This window comes from Ornithorhynchus anatinus, chromosome 2, assembly GCF_004115215.2.
Source record: "Ornithorhynchus anatinus isolate Pmale09 chromosome 2, mOrnAna1.pri.v4, whole genome shotgun sequence".
Classification (NCBI taxonomy): Eukaryota; Metazoa; Chordata; class Mammalia; order Monotremata; family Ornithorhynchidae; genus Ornithorhynchus; species Ornithorhynchus anatinus.
In genome coordinates, this window is record NC_041729.1 from 83157145 (window position 1) to 83176565 (window position 19421).

General features: G+C 41.9%; 1 protein-coding gene across 2 annotated transcripts in view; it reads right to left on the reverse strand.

Annotated features, from left to right (window-relative positions):
• Positions 1-4228: 4228 nt before the first annotated feature.
• The window catches only part of AIG1 (androgen induced 1), a 280335-nt gene continuing 265142 nt past the window's right edge, over positions 4229-19421 (reverse strand). The window contains exons 5-6 of one of the 2 annotated variants that reach the window (XM_029053693.1): positions 10696-10859; positions 4229-6127 (exon numbers count right to left, since the gene is read on the reverse strand). In XM_029053693.1, the coding sequence (XP_028909526.1) occupies positions 6090-6127; positions 10696-10859 (202 nt within the window). In that variant the 3' untranslated portion in view covers positions 4229-6089. Of the gene's footprint in view, positions 6128-8392; positions 9114-10695; positions 10860-19421 lie in introns of those variants that run through there. The other variant, XM_029053700.1, reaches the window with a different exon arrangement.

The window sequence follows — 19421 nt, forward strand, 5'->3', positions numbered from 1 at the left end:
ACACACGACCTGTGAACTTCTGTACTTTTGATGTTAATACAGAGAAAACATTTTCTGATTGACATATTTTTCTCATTTTTTTTTTACTCAATTTTTTTTTAATGAAAATGCCTTCCTCATCCCTCCCTTTTTTTCCTTCAAATTGTTTTCTCTCCATCCCCCTAAAATGTGGAAAACAGCTCATTCCTCCCCCGGATCTGCAGATATATGTTCCTGACAGTAAACCTACGCTATGCAAATGGACAAACGGCAAAAATCAAATTTTAAAAATAAAAATGAAGTACATCCAGAAGACTTAACTTCAGAGTAAAAGTGAGAAAGGAAATAAAAATTCCCTTTGTGGGATAATTACTCTCTGTCATTGAGCAGAGCCTGCTGGTTTTGATTTTAAGTAAACTTTACATTCAGAAATTTGTCCAAGAACAGCTGGTCTCCTAGAACCTGAGTAATGGGTGAACTGCAGCAGTCACTTCATGCCGTACCTTGCTCCTTTGCAGGGAAAGCGCCATTCCACATTCCTTCCTGCTGCCTCTTCCTCTTTCTTGGGCTGTTCCTTGGGAATCTGGGGATTCCCCTCACCAAGGCTCCAAGTGCCTCAAAAATGTACAATCTTCATGAAGCTTTTCTTCAGTCATTCCTATAGCACTCTGTAGAACCCTTGTAATTATGTTTACAGGATTTATTTGGTCGAGGTAGATATATTTTCTAAGCTTTTATGCGGCTGTCACTTGTGTTCCTGACTGATTGTAAGTTCGTCAAGGGGAGGGATTTCCTACATATTTCCACATGATGAACTACACAGAGTAAATAGTAATTACAGTATTTATTAAGCACTTATGTGTCAAAGCACCTTGTTAGATACATATAAGCTAATTGGACACAGTCCAAGAGATAGGGAGAGTAGATATCCTGTTCTAATCTCTAAAGGGAAGATTTTACAGATGAGGAAACTGAGGCTCAGAGGGTTTAAATGACTTACATGCCCAAAGTCAGAGCAGGCCAGTAACAGGGCTGGGATTAGAAGCTGGGCCTTGTGCTCCCTGTCCCAAACTCCTTCCCCCAGACAACAAAGCTCAACCACTACTGTTGACTGACTTCAAAGCTGATGGTGGCAAGTTTTACCCTTGTCTTCATTAAATTAAGGGCTGACAGAGCCTCCTCAGTCCTCAATCAATCAATTGCATTTTTTGAGTTCTTACCGTGTGCATATAGCTTGGGAGAGTACAGTACCACAGAATTGGTAGACACATCCCTACCCACAACAAGTTACAGTCTAGTCCTGTCCCATTTTCCTGAAAGTCACTCTTCAGTTAACGAGGATGGAGTCAGGGAGATTTGGGGGTGAAGGAGAGAGGGCCACAGTTCAGTCTCTTCTTTTAATAGAGTTTTGACACTTATAGCCTGCCATCTTTTTATTTAATTAATTGGTTTTCGCATTAGGAAGAGCTTAGACTTGGTCCTTCAGGCAGGTTTGGGAATTTTCCATTAAGTTGATGGACTTTTTCTCCTACTCACCTTTCCTTTCCCAAGTTCTTCAGGGGACTTTTCCTTTTCACTGACCGCTGGCTAGAGGAATGGTAGAATTGCAGGATGGAGAAGTGGTGATGCAGGGAGATCATAATCATCAACAAGATTTGCTGAGCATTCTCTGATGGAAGTTCATTGTCCCAAGCAATTGGGAACATAAAATTAAAAGAACAGAGGGAGCCCCTGCCTTCAGGAGCTTACAATCTAAAGTACTGGTGCCCTGGGCTCTCCCAGCCCTATAATCTTACAATTTAAATGATTTAATTTGGGGTAGCAGAGTGACCCAGTGGAATGAGCATGGCACCAGGAGCCAGGAGACTCAGGTTCTGGCCTCGACTCCACTAGTACCTGCTATGATCTGGGGCAAGTTACTTCATGTCTCTGTGCCACAGTTTCCTCATCTATAAAATGGCAATTAAAATACCTATTCTCCTTCTCCTTCCCTCTTATCCTGGGGGTATTATATGGGACAGAGACTGTGTCTGATCTGATTATCTTTTTGTATCTAAGACAGTACTTTGCCCATAGTAAGTGCTTAATAAATATCAATAGTAGCAACAGTGATTAATCTAGTCTCCTAAAGTGTTTCCATTTCTGCCCCTGAACAAGTGAAGGCGTGAAGAACATTGTTCCCAGATAGCAGAAGATCTGGATAAATCCTGACTGTCCTCTCCATCCCCCGGCCAGATTCCTCTTTAGCTTGAGATGTCAAAAATAGCTCAGTCACCTACCATTTGAAGTCATGAAGATGGACTGGCTTCACTGAGTATCTCTTTGAAAAGAGGGATTAAGGTGACAGTAGAAATTCAATTATCCATAATACTGAGGGTGAAAACCAGTTTGGCTATGTAAATATTTTAAATATATCGTTTCCTTTATAGTTCCATTTCTTAGGTCACCTTTAAATAAGATTATGTCATATAAGAGAAAGTAGTCCTCCAGACAGTTTCTAGTTGCTTAAACATTTACCTTATTTGGGGGTAAAGGGCTGTTAATATTGACCACTTTGTACTGACCATTTTGTTACCCCAGAATCCTTCCTTTGTTCTCATTTAATATGGCAGTAGCTAATGTCTCTGTGATTTTTATCTCCAGCACTGTATGTAAAATTGTCTAGCTGTACTGGACAATTAGGGATATTCTAGGAAAGCTGAGGTGAATGACTGTTTTGGATTCTCAGTCAGGAGAGGAATTTTTACTAAATTGGGGAAAATTCAGAATGTTTCATAGGAGAAAAATAGGGAGGGGCATGGAGAGAGAGAGACAGAAAGAAAGAGAGAAAGGAGATAAATAGAATTACTAGGGAACAGAAAGAGGGAAGATGGTGAATCATGGTGATATGGAAAGTGGCGGGCATGGCCAACATCAGCCAATTAGCCAGGAAGGCAGCTGCTGTAGGGGACACTGCCAAGGGGACAGCAGGCTGGTGGCAGTGGATAAAAACTGAAAAAATTTGCAATTCTGGAGTTCTGCAAACTCTGAATTTGTAACTCTCCAGTTTGCAACCTGAGACTCTATCCCCTTGGAGAGAGGCTCTAGTTTGGGAAAATGTGGACAGACTTGATATGACATCATTACATCACATTGCATCACCAGAGAAATGCATGTAGCATCTGGTTGTCTGGATTTGCAAAGTAGAGCAGGGGCAGAAATTATTTTCTCAGTTTAGGAAGGCCAAATATCTGTAGTCAGCCTCTGGGAAAGGACTAAAAAAGGCAGGAAAAAGAAGAGAGAGCATTTTCTCCTTGCCCCTGTCCTGGCAACTCAGGTTCCAATCCCCCCAGCCCCATCTTGAAAGCATTTTTATACCCATTGAATTTCTTCTTGAAAAGAAATTTGACAGGGTAAAGTGAGCTCAGGACACTGTGTTTGCACAGTATCTGTTAGGGAATTACAAGAAAGTGCTTCCCTTTGTCTTGAATCCTGAACTGTGATTGACTCCTGTTCATGGCAAACTTCTACCCTTGCCAGTAAAAAGAGAATATGGTAAATAGGGTGGGAATCGGAGGCGAATACAAAACCCTTTTGTATTTCAGTGCCCAGTTTGCAGAGTTCAATTCCTTATGTAACCAGTACATGCTGAATTTAGAAGGAGCGTGACCAGTATATAGACTGGACCACTTTATTCTGGGTTCTCTTGCCCCTTGCCTACTGTGTGACCTTGGGCAAGTCAATTAACTGCTCTGGGCCTCCATTTCCTCATCTTTAAAATGGGAATAAGATACCGATTCCCCCTCTCCCTTAATCTGTTGAGCCCCTGTGGGGTGGAGACTGTTTCTGACCTGGTTGTGGTGTACCTATCTCAGTTCTCGTACAGTGTTTGGAACATAGTAAGCAACATAGGAACATAGGGCTTAACAATTTTTTATTATTATTATCATTAATGGACCAGTCCTTTCTTTTAGTAGGATTCTCATTTGAGACAACAGAATAGAGCACTATGCTCCTCAGTTAGGGTATTTTTGTCTTTCTATATATTAAGGTACTAACTTATGGAATACAGTGTGCTTTCTCACATTTTCATCACCAGAAAACCCTGAAAAGGACATATGTTTGCTTCCTCTGCTTAAAATGTGACCTAGTTTTTGGTGATCCCATCTGGACAATCTTACCTTGTGGACTTAATCCATATGCTATTTTTCCCAGCAATCTGATCACTGTTCAGTGACAGGAAAATGAACAATTAAAAGGAGAAAGTGAATTCCAGAATAAACAAAATTAATTTTTATTCCTTTAGTGAAATAGGGGTTTTTGCAGTAACTTATCCAACACCAAACATGGCTGCACTCTCCCTCAGCCCCAAGTCCTCCAACCATTTAGCAATGAAACCAGATGGGAGAATTCCCAATAGAATGAGAGCTTTGATCAAAGGCCCAATACCACACCTTAAGGGACTGAGAGAGAGCTGGGGGCTAAAGCCTTCAACAAGTCTCATTACATGATCCCCTTATTTGCAATGGCTTAACAATTTCTGTGTACCAAACCAGGCCACTTGACTGAGAAAAACCAAACAATGAAACTAAAATCAATGCAAAAGTCTCTGATTTCCCCATGACCCCTTTGTATGTCTTTTAAATGAAATTGTGGTTGGAGGTGAATTCATAGTGTAGTTATCTACTTTCTCTTAGGTTAGGGATAGGGAGAGTGGATATCCCTTCTTGGATAGAAGGGATGGGTAAGTACACTGAAAATTTCTGTGGGCAAAAGTTTTGGATGTCATTTGCAAGGGAGGATTTAAATTATATTTTCAAGAGGAATCGTAAGAAATGAGTCGGTTTCTTACCCGAAGGAGCCAAACCCCCAAACCTCTTTTTTAAAAAAATCTGAGTCTCTTCTAAGTAACAAAAATGGTTTTCTGGCAAATTCCCTGGTAAGGAGTTGTTCTTTCAGGATTTGAGCACTTGGTCCTCAGGAGAAGCACTGAATGAGTTAAGGTTCTGATCCTAATGGGAACAAAGAAGGCAGAGAAGAGACCATCTAGTCCCTGGTGGTACAGCAGCCCATAACAGGTGGAACAGATGTGTAAAGCAAAAACTGTATGAGAGCATCCTACTGAACTGGTGAGCCCTGTGTAGGATAGAGACTCTGCCTGAACTGATAATCTTGTATTCACTCCAGTGCTTAACATAGTGCTTGGAACATAGTAAGCACTTAACAAATACCATCATCATCAGCTTCATTTTCGATTTGGAAATGCTGCCTCATTCTCCCTGGATTTAATTACTTCTTTTTAATCACTGGGGTACTGGGTTTCTAACCTAAAATGTCTTCTTTAGGATTTGTGCACTTTCCTCTGGTTCATGGAAATGGGTGATAATTTCACATGAGAATGGGCAAAAAAGTCCAGCCTTAGACATTCTGTTTCTATAAGTGATGGAGACTAAATAGAAATGGAATAATCGATTCATATAGGATTCTGAGAAGCACAGGACAGGGAAAGTTTGACCTTTATTCGCGTTACATTTTTCAGGTAAAAAAAATTCCACATGTGAATACACTACAGGGTCCAATCGCAATTACAGTTAGTTTGAATTGATATATTATGACTAACACTGCCTATTTAAGGCAACTGTTATATTTGGTGTTATTAATGCAATTGGAAATGACAACCATAATTTCCCAGTGTTATTTTACTCCTTTGTGTATACTGTGGCCTTTCAATAAAGCTTTTATCAATTTAATTACATTGCCCCAAGTCTGGCTTGCCCCCTGGCTTTGATTCTTCTTGAACAAGAAATACAAAGGGATGCTCATTCTTCCCAGTTTAAATGGGAAAGCGACATAAGAAGAAATCAGAATAATTATTCGAAGGTCCAGAAGCTGAAAATGATCATGATATGCATGGAAAGGTATGTTCAGAACATGATGTGTGTGAGTAGTTTCACAATCGATTGTATTTTTCCATTCCTCCTATATAAAAATAAATATCCTCATTTTGGACTGGAGGCCAAACTCCCATCCTTCTTTCTTATGCTTCCTCTCCTTTGTTGCCACCCTTTATTGGGAGTGAGAAGTCTTCTTTGGAGAAACTCCCTAGCTCTTCTGCTGGGGGGAATTAATGCTCATTCCAATTTAGACTTCTCGGTTCCTTCTTCCATACCTAGGGAAACAGGCAGAGTAGCTTTTATCATTTGAACGGTTGAATAAAATATGAAATGTCTGCCAACACTGCTTAAACATCAACTCATTACATAACTTTATTTCCTTCTTTCTTTCACTTGTTGGGAGAGAAAGAAAAGCCATCTGTAGCGCTGATGTCAGTAGTTCTCTGAAATCAACTCAGGGACCTCTCTCTCCACCCTTTCCCCGAATCAGGACCAAACAACCTCTGGGGCACACCCTGACTGATTCCTACTGCTTCGGGGAGTTGGAGGAGAGGCAGGTTGACTCAGGAGCTCCTCGAGTGTCAGAGAAGTCAAAGAGATTGGCTTTTACCTGGCTTCTAGCAATGGGAGCCAGGTGACTGATGGTTTTCAAAGCCAGAGCAATCCATCAATAAATCAATGGTGGCATCAAATGCAATATTGTTTTGTTCCAAGTCCAATAGTTTTTCAAATCACTCCAACAAACTATCTCTATTACTTGCCTATATATCTTCAAATAAATTTACTTTTTTATAGTACTTGTTAAGCACTTAGTATGCGCCGGGTACTAAGTACTGGGGTAGATAAAAGATAATCATGTTGGATGGACACAGCCTATGTCCCACATGGTGCTTTAAAGTCTTAATCCTCATTTTACAGATGAGGTAACTGAGGCACAGAAAATTGAAGTGACTTGCCCAAGGTCACAGGGAAGACAAGTGGTAAAACCAGAATTAGAACTCAGGTCCGTCACTTTAATTTACTTTGCTTCCCCTAACCTAGGGAGAATGAATGTCTAATCTCCCAAAGGGCTTCCTGCATAATCCACTGTCTGTGTTGAAAGAAGTTTGGGTTGGGCAATACACTTCATTTTCCTGGTGATGAAAATACTCCAATCTTTCACATGCTTGTTCCTGAGTAATGAATGAAATGTTACAGTCTGGCAAACTCTCCACTTTTTGTCTTTTTCTTTTTTCATCATTTAACTGTTCTCCACTCCTGAATATCTGTGAAAACTAAAAAAAAAGTTTCCTTCAAAGATTTCGAAGATCACTGTATCACAAAAGAGAAACATCTAACGACTGATGGGAGGTTGGAGGGAATTCTAATAGAAGGAAGGGAGTCCTTACAACATCCTTGGAGGTAGAGAAAGGCAGGTATTATTATCCCCATTTTAGAGATGAGGGAAACTGAGGCCTGGGGCATTTTAAGTGACTTGCCCAGAGTTGCACAGTAGGCTGGTGGCAGGGCTGGGACTCCAGCCCTGGCCTTCTGACTTCCAGACTTGTCCTCTTTCCCTCACACCATTCAGTTGCCCTGAACCTGCAGACGGGGCTTCCACTAGACATAATAATGTTGGTTTTTGTTAAGCGCTTACTATGTGCAGAGCACTGTTCTAAGCGCTGGTCTCCTAATTTCCACAGCTCTCTGATCTTTTTGGAAAGGGTGCATGAGGAGATATGTTCTCTGGGCAGGGAGGGAAGAAGAAACAAGGACTTGCTTAGTGGATAGAGCACGAGCCTGGGAGTCAGAAGGACTTGGATTCTAATCCCAGCTCTGCCACATGGCTGCTGCATGACCTTGGGCAATTCACTTTATTTCTCTGGGCCTCAGTTCCCTCATCTGTAAAATGTGGGACTTGGACTGTGTCCAACATGATTAACTTGTATCTACTCCAGCACTTAGAACAGTGCTTGGCACATACTAAGCACCTAACAAGTACAATTATTATTATTGTTATTATTATTATTACTAAAGCCCTGCATGTAAATAGACACTCCTTTCTCCCCAGTACCCTTTTCAAACCCCATCAGGGAATGCTCATCTGGGAGAGAGGTGGGAAAGCCACAGGCAATCAAGTGTTCTGAGTGAGACCCTACTTGGGGAAAGGGGAAAAAAAGGAATCTGGATGTTGCCAGCAGTTTAAATATGGGCTGGGTGTGCCTGACAGTTAAGGATTCATGGGTTAGCCACAGGCAAAAGCTGAAAATCAAAACAAAATCAAACAGCACATTTGACTTAAGGTCTTGCTGCTGAGCCAATCAAAAGTTCCACTGTCCCTATTCTATGGGAAACATTTTCCAGGAGTGAAGTGAAGCTGATTGTCTTGCTTTTTTCAGCTGTCCAGTCCTCTGTTTTAAAAAGAAAGTGGCCTGATACAAATGTATCAAATCACAAGGCATATTAAAAAATCAATCAATCAATGGTATTTACTGAGCACTTACTTGTGCAGAGCCCTGTACTAAGAGCTTGGGAGAATTCAATACAATTATAAGACCCAATCTCTGCTCTCTAGGAGCTTACGGTCTAGTGGAGAAGCAGGCTAGACTGGAAAGAGAAGGAGATAGGCAAGGAGAGGGCAAACCCTGTCTTGTTCACATTGTTTGGTATCTCAGGTTGAAAAATAAAGCCATAAATCACTTTCTAAAGAACAGAGGTGTTTATCCAGCACTCTATGAGTCAACAAAGACACCTCAGATCGGATTGTTTAAATTACCAAATGCCTAAAGGCCATTCTGGGGCCCATTTTTCAAGCATATTTTTTCCGCTTCTCACAACCGATTGGGAGTATTGTATGAACTAGAGAGGTAAGCCAATCTTTCAGGCATCTGGGAGACAGGAATCCTCCTTACTGATGTGTTGTTGGAGACTCTGTATGATGATGGGATTTGCCATTTGTTCTTAAAGTTAGAAGCCAGTCTGGATCAGTGTGGCAAAATCCACTAGAGAAAATGAAAATGGTGAGGTCTCCAATAGCTTGGTTATGGAACGGAAAGGAAACATTCATTCACTTCTCCTTCCTAGAAATTTCTGGGACAGAGTATCTTGGCTAAATGGAATCCATGGATAATCAAAAAATCTCATTTTGGTTTGAAACTTCTTCCCCTGCCCATCTTCAGAGGGAAGAGTGAGTGAGCACTGAAATGGCCAAGGACTGGTAGCAGGAGGCAGAAAGAGGAGCAGTCTGGGGCCTCGATAGTCCTCAAATGAGTTAAGCAAGCCCTGTAGGATAAGAGTTGAGAGTAGACAATAAGTACTGTAAACGTCTTCTTCCCAAGAAGCTCAATTAGTAGCAAACCTGAACCTCTAGCCCAAGGCCCCTCACATCAAGCCAAATAGCATGTTTCTTTGTGACTTCATAGTGCGCCCTGAATTTCCTCCATTTCCCCATCTCATTTCATTTTGATTCCATCATTGATGTATGTTATTTTGTAGAGACACCAAAAGAGAAACCTCTTATAGGGAAGTTGCCAGGATCCACAGACCAGACACCACTAGCCTCCCCCATTTAATTAGTGAATCGTATTTATTGAGTGTTTTCTATGTGCAGAGTATGAATTAGACTGTAAGCTCATTATGGGTAGGGAATGTGTCTGCTAATTCTGTTGTAGTGCTGTAGTATACTCTCCCATTAGAGTATACTACACTAAACCAAGTGTTTAGTACAGTGTTCTATATATAGTAAGTACTCAAAAAATACTTTTAATTGAACTAAGGACTTGGGAGAATGAAATAGAGTAAGAAGGCAAGAGAACAGCTCTTTAGGATCATAGAATCTAGCTCCCCAGTTACAGAATATATTGACAGGGAAATCAAGGGCTTCTTAGAATTTAAAAGATCATTTTTTGAGGTTCTGGATCTTTAATCTGGCCCATAGGACCAAACGTTGGTAAGGATCGGTCATGCATTTTATTTTTTCACCTTCTAGCTTTTAACATTATCATAAACAGGGAGGCAGTCTTTGGACAGCTGGGTGGAGCGTGCCTGCCTTGCCAAAACGGGGCAGCCTTGTTATACGTAGGAAAACAAATCAAATCAATGAAATCACAGGTTACGGGAGGGCTCTGGCTTTTATTAAGTATCCCCAGTGAGGGCTCGTGGTGAGTAAACACTTGCTATCCCCAGCAATAAGAGGCCGCAGCCCAAGGTCCTGTGCTACTCTCGTTGCAGATTTAATTAAGTCCTGGGCCTCGGAAAGAATCACGGAACTGGGGAATTGGTCCAATGTTCCCCAAGTTCACCCACTTAGATGATGAACAAAGGGCTGAATGAGAAGAAGCCACATATTCCTAAGGTGATCGACCCTTCTGTAGCCTTAATAATCGTTTGGTTTGATGTGCAGATTTAGTTTAATTAAGAAAAGCACTTTTCAAATAGATGGGCACCTCCTAAAACTCTTTAACACTCCTCCCTCCTTTCTCCTTAAATGATAGTAATTCACTGAATGACAGGTCTTTCCTGCTACACTGTGAAGGCTCCTTACTAATAAAAGCCAAATGGGTAGTAAATCTTTCAGGTAATTGCTAGCAGCTCTTAAATTATCATTAGTAGTTATAAAACTAAAAAATGATTGCTAAAATGGTCATAGGACCTGGCAGACATTTAGTTCAGTTGATTTGTTATGGACGAAGGGAGAGAGCCTGGCACCATACTCTTTTAGAAAGGAATTTGGTGGCCAGGGAAAGTGTCTACCGATTCTATTGTATTATACTCTCCCAAGTGCTTAGTACAGTGCTCGTGCCACACTAAGCGCTCAATAAGTACAACTGATTGATTCATTAGTGCTCTCCTAAAAAATACTTACTTTTCTGGGTATCCCAGATGTAGTTGTTCAGAACTTCTCCCAGGAGGTATAAAAGGTTCATTAAGATGGTTGCAGTGCCAAAGAAGATCATTTTGGCTCCTGAGCCAATGTGTTCCAGGAGAGGGTAGACCCAAATCCCTGTTACATGATGCACCCAGCACACCCTAAAATGGAAGAAAACAGAAATAAATACAGATTTTGTTTTTGTGCTAACTTCTCATACATGCAGATTTTACGTTAAAAATAAATTACTTCCTCCCTGCTCCTCTCCCTTACCGTGATGTTCAACCTCCCTCTTTCACAGATGGATCCTTCACCTCTGCTTTCAGACATGCTCAAGTCTCCCCAATTCCAAAATACCCTCTCTGAATCGCTCAGCCCTCTTTAGCTCTCACTCTGACTCCTTCCTCCCCTTCCGGTCCAAACTCCTTGAAGGCGTTCTGTACACCTGCTGCCTTCACTTTCTCACAACCAATTCTCTTCTCAACTTTCAGTCAGGTTTTTGCTTTACTCTTGAGACTGCAAACTCCGAAGTCACCATTAGCCTCCACACACCAAGCCCACTGGACTCTAATCTCCCCTAATCCTCCTTTACCTCTACACTGCCTTTGGCACTGTGGACCACTCCTTTCTCTTGAGAATCTAACCCAATCTTGCTTTGCATTTTGATACTCTCCTGTTCTCCCCCTACACCTCCAATCACTCCTTCGATTGCTTCGGCTGGCTCCTTTTTTACCTCTCATTCCTTAACAAGTGGGTGTCGTGCCAGGCTCTGTGATGGGCCCCTTGCTCGTCTCCCTCTTTCCTACCGCTAATGGGAAACTCATCCATCGGCATTGCTTTGGCTATCATCACCATATAGATGACCAATCTACCTCTCTAGCCCTGCCTTCTCCCACTCTATCCAATCCCAAAATTCCTTTTGCCTCCAAGATATCAAACTCGCCATTTCCAAAATGGAACCTCTCATCTTACATCCTAAACCCTCCCCTCCTCCAAATTTCCCATCCACAATGACAGCACTATCATCCTTCCAGTGACCCAAGTCTACCAACTCAGTATCAACCTTGACTCTTCACTGTCATTTTGCTTTTACATCCAAGCTACTGCTCAAACCTACCGATTTCTCCCCAAAAATTTCTTGCAGATCTGCCACTTTCTCTGCATCCTAGTTCAGTGCTTATCATATTATTATCATATCATATATACCAGACTATTATATCGGCCTCCTGGCTCATCTCCCCACCTCCAGCACTTCAGTCCAAACTCCAGGTTGCTGCCTGGATTACTGCCTTAAAGTGTTGTTCGCCACACATCTCTCTTTTCCTCAGAATCCTCCAACCATTGCCCATCTCTGTCCTCAGTCAAGCGAAGATCCTTACTATTCGGTTTCACAGCTCTGTGTCAGCTGTTTCTGACTTAGCAGCTCTTCTCCCCTGCTACTCCCTTGCTTGCACTCTTCCCTCCACACTTTGATCTTGTTGGCCTCTGACCCCTTTGCTCAACTGTCCTCACAGACAGGAACTCCCTCCCCGCCACCACTGATAAATGCCAGACCCAGGCTTTCCCAACCTTTCTTTCAAAACCCTTCAAAAATCATACTTCCTCTGACGAGCCTTCCCCAGCGAATGATCAATACTCTCAATTTTACTAACCCTTCTTATGCCTAAATATGTATTCATTATGCTCATCCTCAGCCCTTGTTTCTATATGTCTATTTTATTAAATATGTAAACATTTCATTTTTTCTGATTCCACTGCTTGTGAATATGCTTATGTCTATCTCCTTGAGGGCCAGGAACATGCCTTGTGCTTCGCTTTGTCCTTCCTCAGTGCTTTGGACAAGGCTTCTCCTCCAGCAGTTAAAACCAAGCTATCACTCTCCCCCAACCATTTGATCACTGAGTTGCAAGGCAAAGCTGGACTCTGCCACTCATGGGCTTAAGGAAACAGTGGCATTTAAAAAAATATATTTTTGAACATTTATCAAATCCCATACTCCACTAGTGGGCTATAACTGACATATATAGCAAGATGCAGTTCTTCCTCACAAGGAACGTATATTTCAAATGAGACAATACAGGTCTAGACACATTCACTAAATAAAACTGTCCTTCATTTGGGAAGACGGTGTTACTGATGGCTGAGACCCTATTCAAGAACATGGCATGACTTGAAAAGATTCAGGTGGAACCAACAATTCATTGCATCAGATCAGCCTAAAAGGACAGACTTGTGGGTAAGTACAGTGCTTAGTACAGTGCTCTGCACTCAGTAACTGCTCAATAAATATGATGGATTGATTGATTGTTCTGGGGCTGCATTTGCCACTTGTCAACCTTGTCATTATTTCTGAACCTGGCTCATGGTATCCTAATCTTCCTGAAGCTTCTGCTCATGGAGAGTAATTCAGTGGCCAATTGCCACCCACAAGGCTTGTTTTGTTGCTGGTGTTCCCCAAAAAGTCACTACTTTGTCCAATTGTTTGAGAATGTGATTCCCTGTGCTTTTCCTTTTCCCGACTTGAAATATGCTCCCTCTCAGCTCATCATGAGGCAGCTGTTGGGTAGCTTGCTATCTTCCATTCCCCTCACATGTCCCACCCAGTGACATGGTGTTATGAAGAGAACTGCCTCAGTGGTGGTGAACTGATTGTGTTCCAGGACCTGATTGTGAGTAATCTTATCCTGCTGGGACCAAATGTCCAAGAAAAAAAAATAAAAAGGGCATCACAGAGGTGAGTAAAGGGGTGGAGAGAGTGAAATGCAAAGTCCAGAATGGAGAACAGGAACTACTTGGACAGATGATGTTACTGCAAGATACCTTACTCTGACTGGCAAATGAAGCAGCTGCTTCCTAGAGGCCGACACATCAATCTTCATGCCAAATCCAAATGCATTGTATCAAAGGCCTCATGAAGTTATCTGGCTCTGCTACCTGGCTCCAGACACCTGAGTATTTAAAGTATCTGGGAGACAGCCTAGTTTATCTTGAATGAATGAATGAATCAATCAATCCTATTTAATAATGTTAATAATGTTGGTATTTGTTAAGCGCTTACTATGTGCAGAGCACTGTTCTAAGTGCTGGGGTAGACACAGGGGAATCAGGTTGTCCCACGTGGGGCTCACAGTCTTCATTCCCATTTTACAGATGAGGTAACTGAGGCACAGAGAAGTGAAGTGACTTGCCCAAGGTCACATAGCAGACAAGTGGCAGAGCTGGGATTTGAACTCATGACCTCTGACTCCAAAGCCCATGCTCTTTCCACTGAGCCACACTGCTTCTCTGAGCACTTAATGTGTGCAGAGCATTGTACTAAGCTTTTTGGAGAGTACAATATAATACAATATAACAGAGTTGGTAGAAGCGACCCCTGGCCACAATGAGCTTACAGTTTAGAGGGGGAGACAGATATTAATGTGAATAAATAAACTTTGGATTCATTCACTCATTCAATCATATTTACTTAGTGCTTACTGTGGGCAGAGCACTATACTAAGTGCTTGAGAGCGTAAAGTACAACAATAAACAGGCACATTTCCTCCCACAGTGAGCTTACAGTCTAGAAATGAGCTTCATAAGTGCTGTGGGGCTGAGGGAGGAGTGAATAAAGAGTGCAAATCAATTAACCAGTTTCCAGTGTTGGAGACAGCACAACCTACATGGGGGTGGACTGTCCCCAGAGTCTCCTAAGGACTGGACCTAGGACCAAGATGCATCTTCCCCTCCTCATCCTCATTTCTTTAAATTCTCCTCCAATGACCTGTTTCCCCAGCTTAAATTCAAAAATGCTGTAGTTGCTCTCTCAAATTCCTTCACATTCTCTCTTTCAATGTTGTAACAGAATGGAGTATAACACTCTATCATAAGGATTGGCTTGCTGCAGATTTTCATTCCACTGCCACCGTGGAACAGCATTCCTGACTCAGTCATTTTATGGCCCCTCATATTTGCCCCATTTTTCTCTGCCCTTATGCCTATAGCCAAGTCTTCTCTCACCCTGTACTTGTGTACCTTAATCATGACTTTACTTTTGAGAATTCATATCACTAACTTAATTAGGTTCTTCTGCTAGCAATCCCCCTATTGCTTATCATCTGTTCCTCTTTGACTTCTTCACTGTATCAGTACCTTAATAAAGATACTGAAGGGCAATGGAACCAAGACTGATCTCTGTCTGACAATGCCCAATTGGTATTCTTAAGGTGATGTGGAGCCATTTAAAAACATCCACTGGGTGTTACCTCAATTCAATTAAGCAACCACCTGACACAATCTGGGTATAGACTATGGGACAGGATGACCTCACAAGCCTGCTCCAGCACATCACAAAAATTACATATCTGTCTTATCATCTCCAGGCTAAGATCCGCGGATACCTTTGCTCTTTTCTCAAGGGTTCCACTGGGATGGTTATTTTATAATTATTACATTCTGTAATTTACAACCTGTATTGCATATACAAATTAATTACAAAGAAGCCACATTAACCTTTAAATGGAGTAAAAAACAAATTCAAATAGAAATATATTCATATTCATAGATATACTACCCAAGGAATTTTGAATACAATAGGTTCTGAAACAAGGAAAAACATTCACATAGCAGGTAATAAACCTATGGAATTCATTATCAATAAGATAGTAATCAAAGTACTTACTGAGTCCTTACTGTGTGCAGAGCACTCTACTAAGTGCTTAGTAGACGTGTGACTTGTCCTGAAGACATTTACAATCAAGTGCTATCACATGAATTTGTGAGGTAGAAAATATTAATAACTGCGAGAAAGGTTTGAATAAACTCACAGATTAGTGGTCCAAAATAGATTATGAGAAGGAAAATCTGGGATGTTTAGAAGGTTCAAGAATAATTCAACAGATGAATGGGCAATCAGGTTCATAAGTAGAAAAAGTTGCATCTGTTAGATGGTGCAGCTGGATGTACAACCATGAGACTGGATGAGGCCTTGAGGCCAAGCCATCAGACTGTCTCTCAAAGCATCTTTGTTGCCCTAGGTGGTGTGGGAGCACTGGACTGAATGGACCATTTGTCTGACCCAGTACATGGTGTATGATTGGGGTGCTGTAAAAATAGACCCCCTTTCTCAGAGAAGCTGCCTGACACAGGTTAAGAGCACAGGCATATAAGGCAGAAATCTGGGATCTAATCCCTGGTCTGTCATTGTCTGCTGTGTGACCTTGGGAAAATCACTAAACTTCTCTGTGCCTCTTATCTCATCTGTAAAATGGGGATGAGCCCTGTGAGCATCACGTGGCACATGGACTGTGTCCAAGCTGATTGTCTCGAATCTCCCCCAGCACTTAGTATAGCAGGCAGGTGACAGAGCTGGAATTAGAAGCCAGGTTCTCTGACGCCCAGGCCGTGCTCTTTCCACTAGGGCACGGTGCTCCTCATTTAGCTAATATGGCTAACATGGCTTTCCAGAAGACACCACAGGTTTTAGGGCTGAGGTCCATCATGCCCGGCACAATTTAGGTATTGCCAAGGTCACAATTTTTAGGCTAGGTATGTATTATGGCATTCTACCTGCGGAACTCCATTTTTTCCTACCTCCAAAGCAATTATGAAGTTCTTAGATGAAGCTTCAGTGTCTGCAAAGTGATTTAGAAAACTTAGTTCCTGTTTCTTTGAGTGCCCCAAGTGATATACAAATATCTTTTATGGGCTGGGTCTTCCAGAGTATATTGCACCACCATTTCCTGAGAATCAGGAAACCATTCAAAGAGGTCATCCCCCTAGCATTCATATGCAGCAGGAGCTGATTAGTGTCACCTTCTTCAACATAAATTTCAGGGCATGTGTTGTTAACAGGCTCCAATGTGCTCTGAGACCAGAGATGAAATCTTGGTTCAGTTTGCCCAAGGACGATTCCTCCCTAGTAGCGTTCAGAGTGGTGCCAAGGCATTTGACTTTGCCAACCCACGAGTAAATGCTGGCAGAGTTGGGAACCAGTTGGGAACCAGCTAAAGAATGGCCAAGCGAAACTGTTTTCATATGGTAAACTTTTTAGAGGAAGTCCCTAAATAATACTGTTCCTCAACAAATACGATTGATGACTGACTGAAATGACAATATTAAAATTTAATGCCACATTTTCATCTCATCTCAGGTGCAAGGCATTCAGGAACATACAGCAAGTTATCCTTTCTCTCTCTCATTCATTCTTCAGTCTTACACTTCATCCAGAAACCAAAATATTTTCCAGGTCATAATACTCTCTACCAGTCTTTAGAGAGTAAGGCAGATAAGTGGATTTGGGAACGGGCCACTCAGTCTTCTAGGCAATTCTCTGGTTACTGCAGATTTTTCCCCTTCAAACTGCAATCCTGGTGAGTTGAAATGAGCTTTACATGACTCAGTTCCATGATCTACTTGTTTTTAATGTCTTTTGCCTTTTTCCTGAAATTCATCCTTAATTTTCCTTTTTAAAAATCTTAACTGGACTTCTTAGTTATAATTTCTTAGACCATCTTCTAAACAGTTTAAGGCACAATCAACCAATGGTATTTATTGAGCGCTACTGTAGGCAGTGCTCTGTTCTAAGCACTTGGGAGAATACAATACACAGAGCTGGCTGACCAGCGTTGGTAGACGCTTTCCCTGCCCACAGTGAGCTTACAGTCTAGAGGGAGATAATTGACACACAGCTGAGGCATCAACCAAAGATCCCCAGAGCCTGATTTATTGGTCATGAGTCACTGGATACAAGTATAGAATACACTTCCCTCTATCCTGGGAAAGTCTTTCAACTCAAGGACCTTCAAACGTCATCCAGTGTTCTAGAGACAGTCATTCAAAGCATGTTATGTAAATGATTGTTCCTTAGAAGCACACATCCAAGAAAACATGCACATGATTGCAAACCACTTCATTGAAACTGGCAGGCATTATGTGCTTCCGACTCCGCCACTTGTCTGCTGTGTGACTTCGGACAAGTCACTTAACTTCTCTGTGTCTCAGTTACCTCATCTGTAAAATGGGGATTAAGACTGTGAGCCCCACCTGGGACAACCTGATTATCTTGTTGTTGATCTACCTCAGTGCTTAGAACAGAGCTTGGCACATATGCAGTGCTTAACAAGTACTATAATTATTAATATTATTATTAAAAGCCTACAGAAAGCTGAGTGAAGTATTAACCTGTACCAGGAAAGCCATTCACACAAGCAAAAGTCTACAATGGCATCACAGGGCTAAACACTACCCCAGAATTCTACTACTAGGCAGTAAACTGACCAATGTTGAGACAATAGACAAGGAAGTAGAAAACTCAAAAACAAAGAGGGTGGCAAGTGGGTGGGTCAAACAGACTGTAGCAGCAGTGTGGTTGTAGGCACCAGACAGAACAAATAACATACAAAAACATTGAAAAAAGGTTTACAGAGCTATATTGCTGTCTATCCTCTATGGCTGGGAAGCCTGTACTCCCTACCAAAGCCTCATGATAATAATAAAAATAATAATAACAACATAATTGTGGCATTTGTTAAATGCTTACTATGTGGCCAGCACTGTACTAAGCACTGGGGTAGATATGAGACAATTGAATCAGACAAAGTCTAAGTAGGAGGGGGAACAGGTATTTCATCCCCATTTTACAGATGAGGAAACTAAGGCAAAAAGAAATTGAGTTGTCTAAAGTCATCCAGCACGAAAATGACAGAGCTAGAATTAGAACCCAGGTCCTCTGAACTTGCTAGGCCAGGCTGCTTCTCCTTGAACAATTCCATCAGCATCTCTTAACAGGCCATATTCACCATCAGATGGCAAGAGAGGATCCCAAACAATGGAATCCTGGGTCAAAGTCAGTCTCCTGGCATCAAAATTATGCTCACTTCAACACAGCATGTGCTGTGTGGGACATATGAGGACAAGAGATGACAGTAGTAGATGTCTGACAGAAACAGAAAGCAAAGAGAGCAGAAAAAATGGTTTAAGGATATAGTAAAGCAAAGCCTCAGACAATGCTGTGTCCCACCTGAAAACCGAGAAATCATCATAGAGCACTGTACTAGAGAATGGGGTGGCTCTTCTGGAACATGATACAGGGCGCAAAAGGGAAAACAGCAAACAACAAACACTTGTAAAAGGGATGGGCAGGGGAGGGAGGGCTGTTTATGTGTGTGTTAATGAGAGAGAGAGAGAGAGAGAGAGAGAGAGAGAGAGCATATAGTGTGGTCAGGACTCTAGGTCCTGTATTGTCTTTCCAAATCAATCAGTGACTGTGCGCTTACTATGTGCAGTAAGTCTCCAATTCTCTCCTTGACCACCTCCATTCTGGTTTCTGTCACCTTCTCTCCAGGGAAACGGCTCTCCCTAAGGAAACCAATGACCTTCTCACCCAATCTGATGGCCTCTACTCCATCTTAATCCTGCCAGGCCTCTTAGTGGCCTGCGACTCTGTGAAACATCCCCTTCTTGAGAGTTGATCCAGCCTTGGCTTCACTGGTACTATCCTTACTTGATTCTTCTCCTATTTCGCTGCTTATTCTCAGTCTCTTTTGATAGCTACTCTTCGGCTTTCCATCCTCTGACAGTGGGGGTTCTTCAAGGCTCAGTTCTGAGTCCTCTTCTATTCTTCATCTACTCCAACCCTCTTGGAGAACTTATCTGCTCCCTGGTTTCAACTACCATCTCTTTGCGGATGATTCACAAAACAACATCCCCAGCCCTGATCTCTCTCCTCTGCGGTCTCACATTTC